The 14,219-nt window shown below is 37.3% G+C and overlaps 1 protein-coding gene and 1 non-coding gene across 6 annotated transcripts in view; both read left to right on the forward strand.

The window, feature by feature from the left end:
- UBR2 (ubiquitin protein ligase E3 component n-recognin 2) overlaps positions 1-14,219 on the forward strand; it is a 135,032-nt gene that overhangs the window by 98,757 nt on the left and 22,056 nt on the right. For 4 of the 5 annotated variants that reach the window (XM_055264103.2, XM_063633038.1, XM_063633039.1 and 1 more), the window contains 9 exons: positions 112-214; positions 2,509-2,618; positions 2,727-2,807; positions 3,128-3,306; positions 4,123-4,322; positions 6,680-6,773; positions 7,746-7,907; positions 9,920-10,023; positions 10,678-10,756. In XM_055264103.2, coding sequence (XP_055120078.2) covers positions 112-214; positions 2,509-2,618; positions 2,727-2,807; positions 3,128-3,306; positions 4,123-4,322; positions 6,680-6,773; positions 7,746-7,907; positions 9,920-10,023; positions 10,678-10,756 — 1,112 coding nt within the window. The remainder of the gene's footprint in view (positions 1-111; positions 215-2,508; positions 2,619-2,726; positions 2,808-3,127; positions 3,307-4,122; positions 4,323-6,679; positions 6,774-7,745; positions 7,908-9,919; positions 10,024-10,677; positions 10,757-14,219) is intronic. The other variant, XM_055264105.2, reaches the window with a different exon arrangement.
- On the forward strand, positions 8,651-8,757 carry LOC129473911 (U6 spliceosomal RNA). Its single transcript, XR_008654422.2, has one exon. It is a non-coding gene; the product is annotated as a U6 spliceosomal RNA (small nuclear RNA).

The following is a 14,219-nucleotide window of genomic DNA, read 5'->3' on the forward strand; positions in this document are numbered from 1 at the left end:
TATTTAATAGTTTGATTTATCTTTTTCAATAATTCTTTTTTCCTATTTCTTATTAATATATGTGCTTAATTTTTTAAATTTTTACTGAAAGTTACAAAACATTTATTCAAGGTGTTACATTTAATTGGAATGGCACTACAAGAAGAAAAACAACATTTAGAGAATGTCACGGAAGAGCATGTAGTAACATTTACCTTCACTCAGAAGATATCAAGTATGTATATATCTTTTTACTAAACTAACTCAAGATATAAATGATTTTAAGAAATCACTTAATAACCTCTTTTATTTGATCATATGGATTCTAAAAGGGTAATATTTAATCCAAATATTTGAGGCTATATGTACTCATCTGTGTAGTAAAGGTACTGTATTAAACCCTGATATATTTTTATAAAAATATCTAGGGCTAAGTTCAAAGTTACAATCGGCTGTGGTTGACATAAGATTCTACAGTATTGAAAATAAATAAAAATTATAGGGGATTAGATTGTCATTTCATATAAAGAAATGTGACTTTTTAAAAGAAGGCCAGGGAGATTTTCTAGCTTTTTATTTTAAAAGTTTCAAACATATAGACAAGTCGAAAGAATTGTCCAGTAGACGTTCATATACCTACTACCTAGATTCAGTAGTTTGCTATATTTGCTTTTATATTTACATACTTTCTTGAACCATTTGTTATAGACATAATATTTCATGTCAAAGAAAAGCTTTTCACTTACTAATTTTCAGAATCAGCCATTGGTCTGATAGTTACCTGCAATTGTGGCAACTTTGAATATTTTTTGTTTAGAGTTTTTTTAAATATTATTCATGGATTTTTATTTATTCAGTGTTTTATAGTCACTTATAATGATTATTCCTTTTGATGCTCAAATTATGCCCATTTTGGTCAGTGGGAGTTTATTTAGTCAGCTTCTGTGTCCTTTTCACCCAGCCCTATTTGTATTTGAGTACCACCTCACTTTCCAGCCCAAAAGATGCCCAAGCTCATCTTGTACTTTCCCTGCACAGACCTGTAGTCAGCCATTTGCTGAGGTGTTTTTAAATGAATTGATGGTGCTATGATAGGAGTTTATAAATGCTTTGATTGAAAAGGATTATTTCTGTAACTGTGTTCAGTGCCATTTCTTCCTAAACGATAACTGTGAGAATTATGCTACCAGGGGACAAGGAGGAAGTAATTTTGTTTGCTGCTAGATCTCTAGTTTTCCTTTTTGCCCTCATCCAAGTAAATGAGAGAAAGAGGAGAAACCACCTTTTCCCACTGAAGACTTTATTCTTGGATGCCAGTTTTTACCTATTCTTTTTCTCTGCCATATTGTTTCTTTGGATTAATACTGTTGTTTTGCTTTCTTTGTTTCTGGTGTGTTTATTTTAGAATAACCATACAGAATACTAATTTCATTCACTCATCACTATAAAATATTAAGTTCTTGGCCAGGCACGGTGGCTCACTCCTGTAATCCCAGCACTTTGGGAGACCAAGGTGGGTGAATCACCTGAGGTCAAGAGTTCGAGACCAACCTGGCCAACATGACGAAACCCTGTCTCTACCAAAAATACAAAAATTAACCGAGCATGCTGGCGGGCACCTGTAATCCCAGCTACTCAGGAGGCTGAGGCAGGAGAATCGCTTGAACCCAGGAGGTGGAGGTTGCAGTGGGCAGAGATTATACCACTGCACTCCAGCCTGGGCGACAGAGTGAGACTGTCTCAAAAAAAAAAAAAAAAATTAGCTTCTCTCTTACTTTCTCTTTCCTTTTTATTAAACAATCATCATTTTCCCTCAACATTACTCTTAACTTGTCTTTAGACATTCTACATAATTAAGATACACAATTTATTTGCAAAGAAACCTCTCCCTTATCTAGAGTCACATCCCTAATGCATGCCACAGAGTTTTAGATGTGATAAAATATTAAAGATCACACAGGTCAATCTCTTCCCCTCTTAGGAAAAAGGGACATTTTTCCAGAATGGCAGCACCAAAATCAAGAAAATCAATAATTGAACATTTCTGGCTGCAGACTAATAGAAGATACGGACTTGACTCATATTCAAATAAACAGTGAATTCCTAGGGGAAGAAGTTCATTTTATTCTGAATCTAGTTTTTATTAAAGGCAATGGTCAGAGCAAATAAACATATTTGTACATATATGCACCTCTTAATGCTAATTTATTTTTAGACCTGTAAAATCTCAGAGACACCAGTTATTTTTAGCTGAATTTGTATGTAATTTTGCTAAAGGGAAGTTAAAATAATCATTTGCTATAAAAAGTCACTTTTGAATCCTTAAAGAATTCTAGTTGTTGGCTACTTGTTGTAAAAGACAAATATGTCACGTTCTCAAGAAGTATTGAAAATCTCTATTTTGGTAGAGCTATTATCAAATTATGGGCAATAGGTGTTATAAGCAACTGCATTTATGTTCCTGTGCATAGGAATAAGTACTATGAAGTGTTAGCTATTGTTATTGTGCCTTTTATTTTTCTTCCGTAGAACCTGGTGAAGCACCAAAAAACTCTCCTAGCATACTAGCTATGCTGGAAACACTACAAAATGCTCCCTACCTAGAAGTCCACAAAGACATGATTCGGTGGATATTAAAGGTAAAATTTCTACATTCCTCTGCTTTTTGTGAGAAATATTAAATATTTGTTATATGTACATTGTGATGATATTTCATACAGGATACTGATACTTTTTTTTTTTTGTAGACTTTTAATGCTGTTAAAAAGATGAGGGAGAGTTCACCTACCAGTCCCGTGGCAGAGACAGAAGGAACCATAATGGAAGAGGTATAAACAGTAAAAAGTGTGATAATACTAAAAAATTATAGCAAGTTCAGTATGAAAAAATTAAATTTATCTACATTAAGTTGCCAGTTACTTACAACATTTAAATTCCAAGAAATATGCCACTATTTATCTCTATTTGTTGTATCAATTTTTTGTCTGCTTTTTTGCTTTAAAACAGGTCAATTTAAGAGTCTTTTGTTTAAATAAGTGAGATTATAGAATAGTTTTTTAACTGGTATTTACAATAAAGATATTTCTGCTTCAGAAAAAAATGTGCATTTTAGCATCTAATGGTCTAATTGAATAGAGCATAATTTCAGAGTTCAAGGGACAAAGACAAAGCTGAGAGGAAGAGAAAAGCAGAGATTGCCAGACTGCGCAGAGAAAAGATCATGGCTCAGATGTCTGAAATGCAGCGGCATTTTATTGATGAAAACAAAGAACTCTTTCAGCAGACATTAGAACTGGATGCCTCAACCTCTGCTGTTCTTGATAATAGGTAAAAAAGAAAAAAAAATTAATCTCTTGACCAGTTGTTCCCAACTAGGAGGCAGTGTTGCTTTTTTTCCTTGTAAGTATACTTTTAATCCTAAAGTAATTTAGTAGAATTCATAGGTAAATTTTGTGACCTCCATTTAGAAGATTTAATCTTAGAAATCTTGGAATATAGATATGGTTAAGTCCTGTGTATACCTGGTAGGGTATTTTCTGCAGAAGACCTTGGACATTCATGAAAGAATGAGTACACTACACTCAGTTACCTAGAGCGTATGACATCTGTGTTGAAGATTAGATTACTGTGAGGATTAAAGGAGATGGTTTTGATACGTACCAAAGACTTGACAATCCAAGTTATCAAAACCATGTGTTAAATATATACAAACCTGTCTGGGCGTGGTGGCTCATGCCTGTAATCCCAGCACTTTGGGAGGCCAAGGCAGGCGGATCACAAGGTCAGGAGTTCGAGACCAGCCTGACCAACATGGTGAAACCCCATCTCTACTAAAAATACAAACAAAAAAAATTAGCCAGGCATGGTGGTGCGTGCCTGTAATCCCAGCTACTCAGGAGGCTGAGGCAGGAGAATTGCTTGAACCCGGGAGGCGGAGGTTGCAGTGAGCCGAGATTGTGCCACTCACCTCAGCCTGGGTGACAGAGCAAGACTCTGTCTCAAAAAAAAAAAAAAAAAAAAAAAAATACACACACACACACACACACACACGCACACATACATACATACCTGTAGTTTGCTATTTTATGATTATATAGAAAGTTCGTGGGATCATTAATTATATTCATAACCTTTGTATTGCAGCCCTGTGGTTTCAGATATAACACTTACAGCACTGGGCCCCACACAAACTCAGGTTCCTGAACAAAGACAATTCGTTACATGTATATTGTGCCAAGAGGAGCAAGAAGTTAAAGTGGAAAGCAGGGCAATGGTCTTGGCAGCATTTGTTCAGAGATCAACTGTATTATCAAAAAACAGAAGTAAATTTATTCAAGATCCAGGTAAGTCATAGCTAGATTCTCATCTTCCCTTTTAATAACAACTGCCAGTTAATGTGGTTGGTGATACATTGAGATTTTTTAAACCTAAAAATAACTCCATAGACTTGGATGGTATCTTTGACAGGTAACTTAGGCAGGAATTCCCCACTTGGCAGATGTGGAAGCACTCCAGAAAGTTATACCTGAATCACATAGCTGATAAATAGCAGGGATTCAAAGAAAAGCTTTTCTTTGTGATTTAACATTACATAGTTTGGCATTTCACTGTCTTTTCCATCTTTCAGTACACTTGCAAAGTCCTGGCCATTTGTTGACACACTGAAATAATAATTGTTTTGTCTTATTGATAGAGCCTGAGTGGAATCTCCTAAGAACAGTGATGGAGAATTACCTATGTAAGAGGCAATCCTTGAGCCAAATTCTGATTTAGAATAGTAATACCACCACAGATCGGGTTCCCCAGAAAGCAGATTCTTGGGATACAGATTACCGTGCAGGACGGTTGAGGGCCCTCTTTCAGCAACTGAGGGACTAAAGCAGGGAGATCCAGTCTGCACATGATTTTGTCCACCACAGACACATTTATTTCTCTGCTCGTAGGTTGTGCTCTGTGTGCATGTGCTTCAGCGATACCCAGTAAACTTCTTGAGAGTAGGAACTGTGTCTTGGGAATTCCCAGAGCACTGCTTTAACCAGTGCCTTTCACACTGCAGCGTGAAAGGAGGTTTGAGAGTCCACTTTTAGAGTTGCCTTCTCTCTATAAAGAAAGTCTTTGCATCCTACTTATGAAAGGTTGGTCTGTTTCATCTTTAAAAATGGTCATTTAGGCTGGGTATGGTGGCTCGTGCCTGTAATCCCAGCACTTTGGGAGGCCGAGGCAGGTGGATCACCTGAGGTCAGGAGTTCAAGACCAGCCTGGCCAACATGGCGAAACTCCATCTCTACTAATAGTACAAAAAAAAAAAAAAACTAGCCGAATTTGATGGCACGTACCTGTAGTCCCAGCTACTCAAGAGGCTGAGGCATGAGAATTGCTTGAACCTGGGAGGCAGAGGTTGCAGTGAGCCGAGATTGCACCACTGCCCTCCATCCTGGGTGATGGAGCGAGACCCTGTGTGTTTTTGGTTTTTTTGTTTTGTTTTGTTTTTTTTTTAAAAAAAAAGGCCAGGCGCAGTGGCTCACGCATGTAATCCCAGCACTCTGGGAGGCCAAGGCGGGCAGATCACAAGGTCAGGAGATCAAGACCATCCTGGCTAACACGGTGAAACCCCATCTCTACTAAAAAATACAAAAAAAAATTAGCCAGGCGTGGTGGCAGTTACTGTAGTCCCAGCTACTCGGGAGGCTGAGACAAGAGAATGGCGTGAACCCAGGAAGCGGAGCTTGCAGTGAGTCGAGATCGCGCCACTGCACTCCAATCTGGGTGACAGAGCGAGACTGTCTTTAAAAAAAAAAAAGATAGTCATTTAAACTAGGTGCTTTATAAATTTCATTCAAGGCCAAAGACAAAGTTGCTAATTTTATTTAACTTATTACTTCCTGAAGAAAAAGCATTAGCTGGCTATAAGTGGATTTTCTTAATGCTTTGACATTTGCACTGTTCTAGTGTTAAAGCAAATTAAAACTATTAAAGCAAATTAAAAGTAGTTCTTTCTAGAGTGCTAGGAAATTTCTAAGATTATACTAATTTATATAAAGAATTCAAAAAATTCCAAAAGAAGCCAGACATCCATCTTGTTTTTCGTGATTTTTCATCCCCTTTGAATATAAAAATTAGCACCAGGACAGGAGACTCTGAATTACTTTTTTTTTCCCCCATCTGATCTGGTCTGTGCTTAGATTTTTTGTTGTCACTTTGGCTCTGATGTGATTATTTGCTGTATGAGTGTTGTTAGGCAGTCTGTCCTCTAGGGGGCGCCCCATTACTGCCAAAACATTTTTTATTAGAGATCATTGTAACCCAGCTGCCCTGAACGCGCATAAGGCAGCCCCATGAAGAGAGTAGCTCTTTTACCTGGAGCTCAGGGTACGATGGGAGGAATTGAAATATCTCAGTACTCTGAAAGTGTGAAATGTTCAAAAGATTGGATATATTTAAATTCATAGTTCTAATTTCAGTTTACAATTAGAGAATGTTTAATTAATTTGCTGTGGATGGTGAAAATTAGAGAGTCCTACTTTATAAATAATCCAAGGTGTTGCATAAATTATTGGTATCTCAGAGGAATAAACTAGCATTTCATTTCAAATTTACAAGTCTTTATCAAGGATTTTACAATTTAAAGTTACACATTTGTTATAGGAAAATTAAATGCTTCACTTTTTTTGTTTTTTTGTTTGTTTGTTTTGTAATGCAGAAAAATATGATCCATTATTCATGCACCCTGATCTATCTTGTGGAACACACACTAGTAGCTGTGGGCACATTATGCATGCCCATTGTTGGCAAAGGTAATGTATATTCTTAATATTTGTCAAGAGCAGTTTATCTAAGGGCTCAATATTTTTAAAATAGAGGAAATTTCATTCTAGAAAAAAGGAAAAGAACTAAAAATGTTGAAAAAATCTCTATCATTGCCTAATAAATAACAAAAGTTATTTGCCTTGGCATAGATGTAAAGTATATGTCAGATATGTTTTTTAATTTAGCTTTATGTCCAAGTCTCTTCTATATCTTCCAAAGAAGGAAGTGGATCTGTATCAGTCTGTGGATGAAGAAAAGGGTTTTTACAGTAGGATAAACTCTAGAAGGGTAATGTTGTCTTTCTTTGGGTCCAGGGTGGACAACTTTTGATTCCATAGATGTTAGTACTTGCTTTGTTACTTCCCAAAATTGTAATGGCTCCCTGTGGTGAGATGTCCTGAATTTGTTCTAGCTTGGTGTTTCCTATGCTTCTGCAAAACCAGCAAATCAATAATACTATTATTCTAGAACTGTGCTCACCCAGTTATCATGAACTACCCCTAACAACTAGCCACCACGTTGTAGTCCCAGCTACTTGGGAGGCTGAGACAGGAGAATTGCTTGAATGTGGGAGGTGGAGGTTGCAGTGAACCAACATCGTGCAACTGCACTCCAGCCTGGGCAACAGAGCGAGACTCCATCTCAAACAAACAAAAAAAAAAACAAATAGCCACCAGCCTTGGGGAAGTGGCAAGAGAACAATGGCACCAAGAAATTTTTGTTGCTGCTTTGTGAATGCTTTTTTATATGGCAGTCTTTTTTTTTTATTTTCCTGTTTTAGAACTTTTAATCCATTTGGATTTTTAAAATCACTCAAAAATCATGTTAAAAATAATTTAGTTTAAGATTTTCATTTTTGAACTATTTGTGGAAACAAATTATTTAAAATGTTGAAACTTGTGGCTGTCATTTATATAAATTACCATTGTTTTGATACCTCATGTTCTCTAATTGTAAAGGTATTTTGATTCCGTTCAAGCTAAAGAACAGCGAAGGCAACAGAGATTACGCTTACATACAAGCTATGATGTAGAAAACGGAGAATTCCTTTGCCCCCTTTGTGAATGCTTGAGTAATACTGTTATTCCTCTGCTGCTTCCTCCAAGGAATATTTTTAACAAGTAAGTTTTGGCTCATGACAACCTATTACAAAGCAATAGTTTGCTTTGAAGATAATGAAATAATAAATCAGGGAGGAAAGCTTAGTCTAGGCAATTGCATGGTGTTTTCCAGATACTTTCCAAACTCTAGTCATTTTCTTCTAGCAGACCTGTGGAATGTGATTTTAGTTTTTAGAGAGGAACAGGTGAAAATTTAACAGTTTCTAAGCTATAAAATTCCTGTGTATTTATGAAAACCAAGTATCTGGTTTATTTCTAGGGACCCTACTTTTAATATCTCCCATACACTTTTCAAGAGATGCTCAGTAAACTGGTAGAGGGAGATGGAACAACTCAAACTGACTTTATGGGACAGTCTAAAAATCGAATAAAACTTTTTGTAATGTACTGGCCATTCATAGTTTGAAGAACCAGGCAAAAAAAAATGAAAATCTGTTGGTATATTTTAAGTGGAAAAATCTCAGCTGGGCATTGTGGCTCACATCTATAATTCTAGCACTTTGGGAGGCCAAGGTGAGAGGATCATTTGAGCCCAGGAGTTCAAGACCAGCCTGGGCAACATAGACCCTGTCTGTACAAAAAATAAAAAGTTAGCTGGATGTAGTGGCATATGCCTATAGTCCCAGCTACTTCAGAGACTCAGGTGGGAGGCTCGCTTGGGTCAAGGCTGCAGTGAGCTTTGATCATGCCATTGCACTTCAGCCTGAGTGACAGAGCAAGACCCTGTCTCAAAAATAAAATAAGTGCTTGCTTCAGCAGCACATACACTAAAATTGGAATGATAAAGAGAAGATAAGCATGGCTCTTTCACAAGGATGACACACAAATTCATGAAGTGTTCCATATTTTTAGCTCTTTTAGAATTTGTCTAGCAGACTAAAAAAAATAAAAGAAAATGGAAAATTTCTGTAACTTCACAGTTTTTTGGATGCTTTTAGTTATGAGTATTGGACATACTCATTTCAAGTATGAGTTTGATAATGTCTGCTATTCGAATCTGAACTTCATTTCTCAATGTAGAATTATGCTATCTACTTGCATGCACAAATACTAAGTTATGTGAGTATAAATGATCCATTTCTGTGTTATTTGGATTCAGTTCAAAGCAAAGTCAGTTTTTTCTTGTCAGTTTTAGGAGTTCAAACTTTGGTGTTCTTAGTCTATGCTACCACAAAATGTTCTTAAAATATTAGTAGATTTGAGTGTAAGCTCATGCTTTTTAATTATAAAAGAATATCCTGGGACTGACTTATCTGCATTTGAACTGATAAAGAAATTAATTATTGTTAGATGGAGGATTAACTGTGTATAAGAAGAAATCAGCCTTGTTGGATTTCACCTGTCACTTTATTGGTCCACTTTTTGGGTTTTGCCCATGAGATTCAATTATGGTTTAGTCATATTCGAATACAATCATAAAAAGAACACAGGCTTTGGAATCTGACAGAGCCAAGTTTGAATGCTAGCTTTGTCCCTTATTCGGCCTTAGTCAAGTTACATAGCTCTAAACCTCAGTTTCCTCATCTGTAAAATGGGGACAATAATAAAACCTATTACAAAATATAGGAATACAACCTATACAAATAATACAATATAGGAATACAACTTATGCAAATAATAATACAACCTGAAGCAAAATGTAGGGATATTTTGAGGATTAAGTCTAAATAAATATTTACAGTAAAATTCTTTACTAAGTGCTTGTAACATAATAAGCACTTGGTAGATATTAATAGTGATGGTGATTATGATACTTAAGAAATTCTATCAAATTCCAGTACTGAAGAGTGAGATTTTTAATACACAGTGTTATTACCATCATATTGACAAATAATATATTCATTTCCATTGGCCAATATCCTGATTTTTTTTTAATGCAACACATTTTCCCTTATCCTTTTTGTTTTTAATATTTGGAGTGTGTCTAAAATATGCCTGTGATCATTTAAGGAGTCTTTTGTATCTTAAGGAACAATAATAAAACACTAAATACTCTCTATAATCTTTTCTAGCAGGTTAAATTTTTCAGACCAACCAAATCTGACTCAGTGGATTAAAACAATATCTCAGCAAATAAAAGCATTACAGTTTCTTAGGAAAGAAGAAAGTACTCCTAGTAAGTTCTGGTAACCTGTTTTCATTTTTCCCTAAAGTCTGAGGTCATCAGAAAATGTATTTCCAGAAGAAATTGTTTAAAAGTGAAACTTCCCATTTAAAATTTTGACTCATTCTAATTTTCCTTGTCTTAATAAACTAAATTTGACTTTACTGCATTACTCCTTATTCCTTAAACACACAAGTTCATGTGAAGTTTCTAATAAACACTTCTCATTTATTCCCCCATTTTATCGAAGAGCTTCTGGAGGTGGGGGAGATGTAACTGAGTGTTGCAGAGCTAGCTTTAGTTCTCGGTGGGCTAACTCACCTTACTGTTGGCATTACCAAAGGCTTCCCAAGTTTCATAAACCATGCACTGCACTTATGACCTTGTGGGAACATAGTATGAACAGGATTTATATCATTGGTTTTCATAGAAACAGAATAGCTACTCTTGTTTTTGTTTTAGTGGCTGTACTATAAGAAAAAGCATAGTTAAGAAAGGGCCTTGGTCAACTAGAGCAATAATGTTTTCATGCTTCATATGGTTGTTATGCCAGTTTTTATTAGGGAATTTTTTTCCTTTTGTTTTTGATTTCTTTGACCTATATGGCTGTACTTTTAGGAATATTGTCATCTATTGAATAATAGTATAAAATGCCTGTTTCTATAGATAATGCCTCTACAAAGAATTCAGAAAATGTGGATGAATTACAGCTCCCTGAGGGGTTCAGGCCTGATTTTCGTCCTAAGTGAGTATATTATTTTACTCCTTTAATATTTGACCCATTTGAAATGAATGATTAAGTCAGCAGTTAGGAGGAATATGATTTGGCAAGCGAGGGAGCAAAATGTTATAGGATAGTGATCTTTAGTTCTAAGGTTTAAGCAGAGGCTGAGGCAGGAGGATAGTGTGAGCCCCAGAGGTGGAGGCTGCAGTGAGCCTTCATTGCACCACTACACTCCAGTCTGGGTGACAGAGTGAGACCCTGTCTCAAAACAACAACAAAAAAAGTTTCAGCATTACATGATGGTATTCATTGCAGTACATTAAAAAAATCTAAGAACCATGTGGCATGTTTAACTCTCACCACCCTCTCCTAGTCAGCATTGCTGACCCCTGCCACACCCCTTTCTTTACCTGGCTCTCCTTGACAACATCTAATCAGTAATTCTAAATACAAACTGCTCAGCCTCCCCAATGAATCCCACACTTCCGTCTGACTTCAAAATTTATATTAATAACCTAACCAAGCTCTTAGTAACCCAGGATTAAAACCAGAATATTTTCCACCCTATTTTACCCCATAGCCAGTTAGTTACAAGGTATAGCATAGATTCTGGAGCTAGACTGGTTGATTCAGTTCCCAGCACCACCACTTACTAGCTGTGCAACTTTGGGCAAATTGCTTGACCTCTCTGTACCTCAATTCCCTCATCTGTCAAGTGAGGATAATTCATAGGTGTTAAGTGACATAATGTACGTAGAGCCACCTGAAAGCTGTGCCTGGCATGTACCAAGTAACTCAATAAATACAGACCTAGAAGACTTGAATAGAAAAAACATCACGCCTATAATCCCAGCACTTTGGGAGGCCACGGCGGGCAGATCACTTGAGGTCAGGAATTCAAGACTAGTCTAGCCAACATGTTGAAACCCTGTCTCTACTAAAAATAACAAAAATTAGCCAGGCGTGGTGGTGCACGCTTGTAATCCCAGCTACTTGGGGGGCTGAGGCAGGAGAATCGCTTGAACTTGGGAGGCAGAGGTTGCAATGAGCCAAGATCGCACCACTGCTCTCCAGCCTGGGCGACAGACCAAGACCCCATCTCAAAAAAAAAAAAAAAAAAAGAAAGAAAAAGAAAAAACTTCAATCTTCTGTCTGCCACACTCCCCCAGTCCTGTCATTTTATTTGTCACTTCTAGTGTTTACTTCCATATTTCTAATTAGACAGTATCTTCACTGTTGACTGGTAAATTATTCCACAATTTTTGGTTAAATCTAGTTGTCAGTTTTTACATTATAATAACTGTGTGTCTGCTGATACAAGTTGCGTATTAGAATTATATTTCCTTTCTTATACAGTTTTGTCTTTCTTTTTTTTTTTTTTTTTTTTTGAGACAGAGTCTCGTGCTGTTGCCCAGGCTCAGTTTTGTCTTTCTTACAGTTAATAATTACCTTGTCTTTTTCATGTACTTGTTTTCTATGTTTTTTTTTTTTTTTTTTTTTTTTTTCTGAATGGTGCAGTAGATCTGTCCAATGTCTAACAACTTTTCTTTTTCTTTTTCTTTTTCTTTTTTTTTTTTTGGAGACAGTCTCGCTCTGTCACCCAGGCTGGAGTGCAGTGGCGTGATCTCAGCTCCCTGCAGCCTCCCCTCCCAGGTTCAAACAATTCTCCTGCCTCAGCCTCCCAAGTAGCTGGGATTACAGGCATGCACTACCACGCCTGACTGATTTTTGCATTTTTAGTAGAGGTGGGGTTTCTCCATGTTGCCCAAGCTGGTCTTGAACTCCTGACCTCAGGTGATCCACCCGCCTCAGCCTCCCAAAGTGCTGGGATTACAGGCGTGAGCCACCACACCTGGCCTCCTAACAACTTTTCTAAGTGCTCAGATCTGTCAGATGATCTGTTGCTGGGTCCCTCCTTCCCCCACACAGCCTCTGTTCTCCTGCAGTCAGGAGGGGGCACAGCTGTCACTTCTCTTGGCCCTGCTCCTCTTATTTTCTGGATTGAGTGTCTTCCTCTTTCTTAAGTACTTGCTCTTTTTGCAGATTCCTAAGAAAGGATACCTGGATGGTATATTTTCATGTTCAAAAATATGTTTATTTTATTCATATGCTCAATTGATAGTTTGGGTATAGAATTCTGGGGTAGAACTAACTTTTTATCTAGATTTTGAAGGCATTATTTTACTAAATTCTGTATCCATTGAGAAATTAATCCCATTCTAATTCTTGTTCCTTTGTAAATTTTTGTTTTTTTGAGACAGGTTCTCACTCTGTCCCCCAGGCTAGAGTGCAGTGGCACAAGTTCACTGCAACCTCTGCAACCCGAGTTCAAGCGATTCTCCCGTCTCAGCCTCCTGAGTAGCTGGGACATGAGCTGCCACACCTGGCTAATTTTTGTATTTTTAGTAAGGACGGGGTTTCACACCATGTTGGCTAGACTGGTCTCAAACTCCTGACCTCAGATGATCTGCCCACCTCGGCCTCCCAAAGTGCTGCAATTACAGGCATCAGCCACCACACTCAGCCACATTTTTTTTTTTTAACTTTTTTAGAGCTGGGTTCTATGTTGTCCAGGTTGGCCTTGAACTCCTGGGCTCAAGCGATCCTTCCGCCTCAGCCTCCTGAGTAGTTCAGATTACAAGTGTGAGCCACCATGCCTGGTTCCTTTATAACTCTATTACTATACTATTACTTCTATTTTCTATTACTTCTTTTTTTTGTTTTCTTTTTTGAGACAGAGTGTTGTTCTTGTCACCCAGGATGGAGTGCAGTGGCATGATCTCAGCTCACTGCAACCTCTGCCACCCAGGTTCAAGGGATTCTCATGCCTCAGCCTCCCAAGTAGCTGGGACTACAGGCGTGCACCACCATGCCCCACTCATTTTTTGTATTTTTAGTAGAGACAGGGTTTCACCATGTTGGCCAGGCTGGTCTCGAACTCCTGACCTCAAGTGATTCACCCACCTTGGCCTCCCAAAGTGCTAGGATTACATGCGTGAGCCACCACACCCGGGCTTGTAACTCTGTTACTTCTGAAAACTGTAAGATATTCTCTGTATCTCTTCAGTGTTCTGAAATTTTCTATGATATTTCTTGGTATATGAATCTTTTTTTATTCATTTTGCTAGGCGTTCAATAAACCTGTTGAACCTGAACATTCATGTCCTTCATTTCTGAGAATTTTTTATGTTGTTTCTTAAATAATTTTTTCTTGGATTTTGTTCTTTGAGGTAGTTCTATTAGCTCACTGTTGCCCCTCTTGAACTGATAACCTAATTTTCTTAAGAGTTTTTTGCTTTCTACATCATCTCTGTTTTCCCTGAGTTCTGTTTCTCTGCTTCTTTGTTTTGTTTTATCTCTTTGATGCTTTCCTTAAATGTTTATTAGTCCTTGGATAACTATTTAAGCATAGGCAATGAGCATAAGGATACCTGGTGGACAGGTTGGAGCTTGCTGATTTGTAAGCCTCACAGTAAGGTGATAA

The sequence above is a fragment of the Symphalangus syndactylus genome, chromosome 23 (genome assembly GCF_028878055.3).
Source record: "Symphalangus syndactylus isolate Jambi chromosome 23, NHGRI_mSymSyn1-v2.1_pri, whole genome shotgun sequence".
NCBI classification, from domain to species: domain Eukaryota; kingdom Metazoa; phylum Chordata; class Mammalia; order Primates; family Hylobatidae; genus Symphalangus; species Symphalangus syndactylus.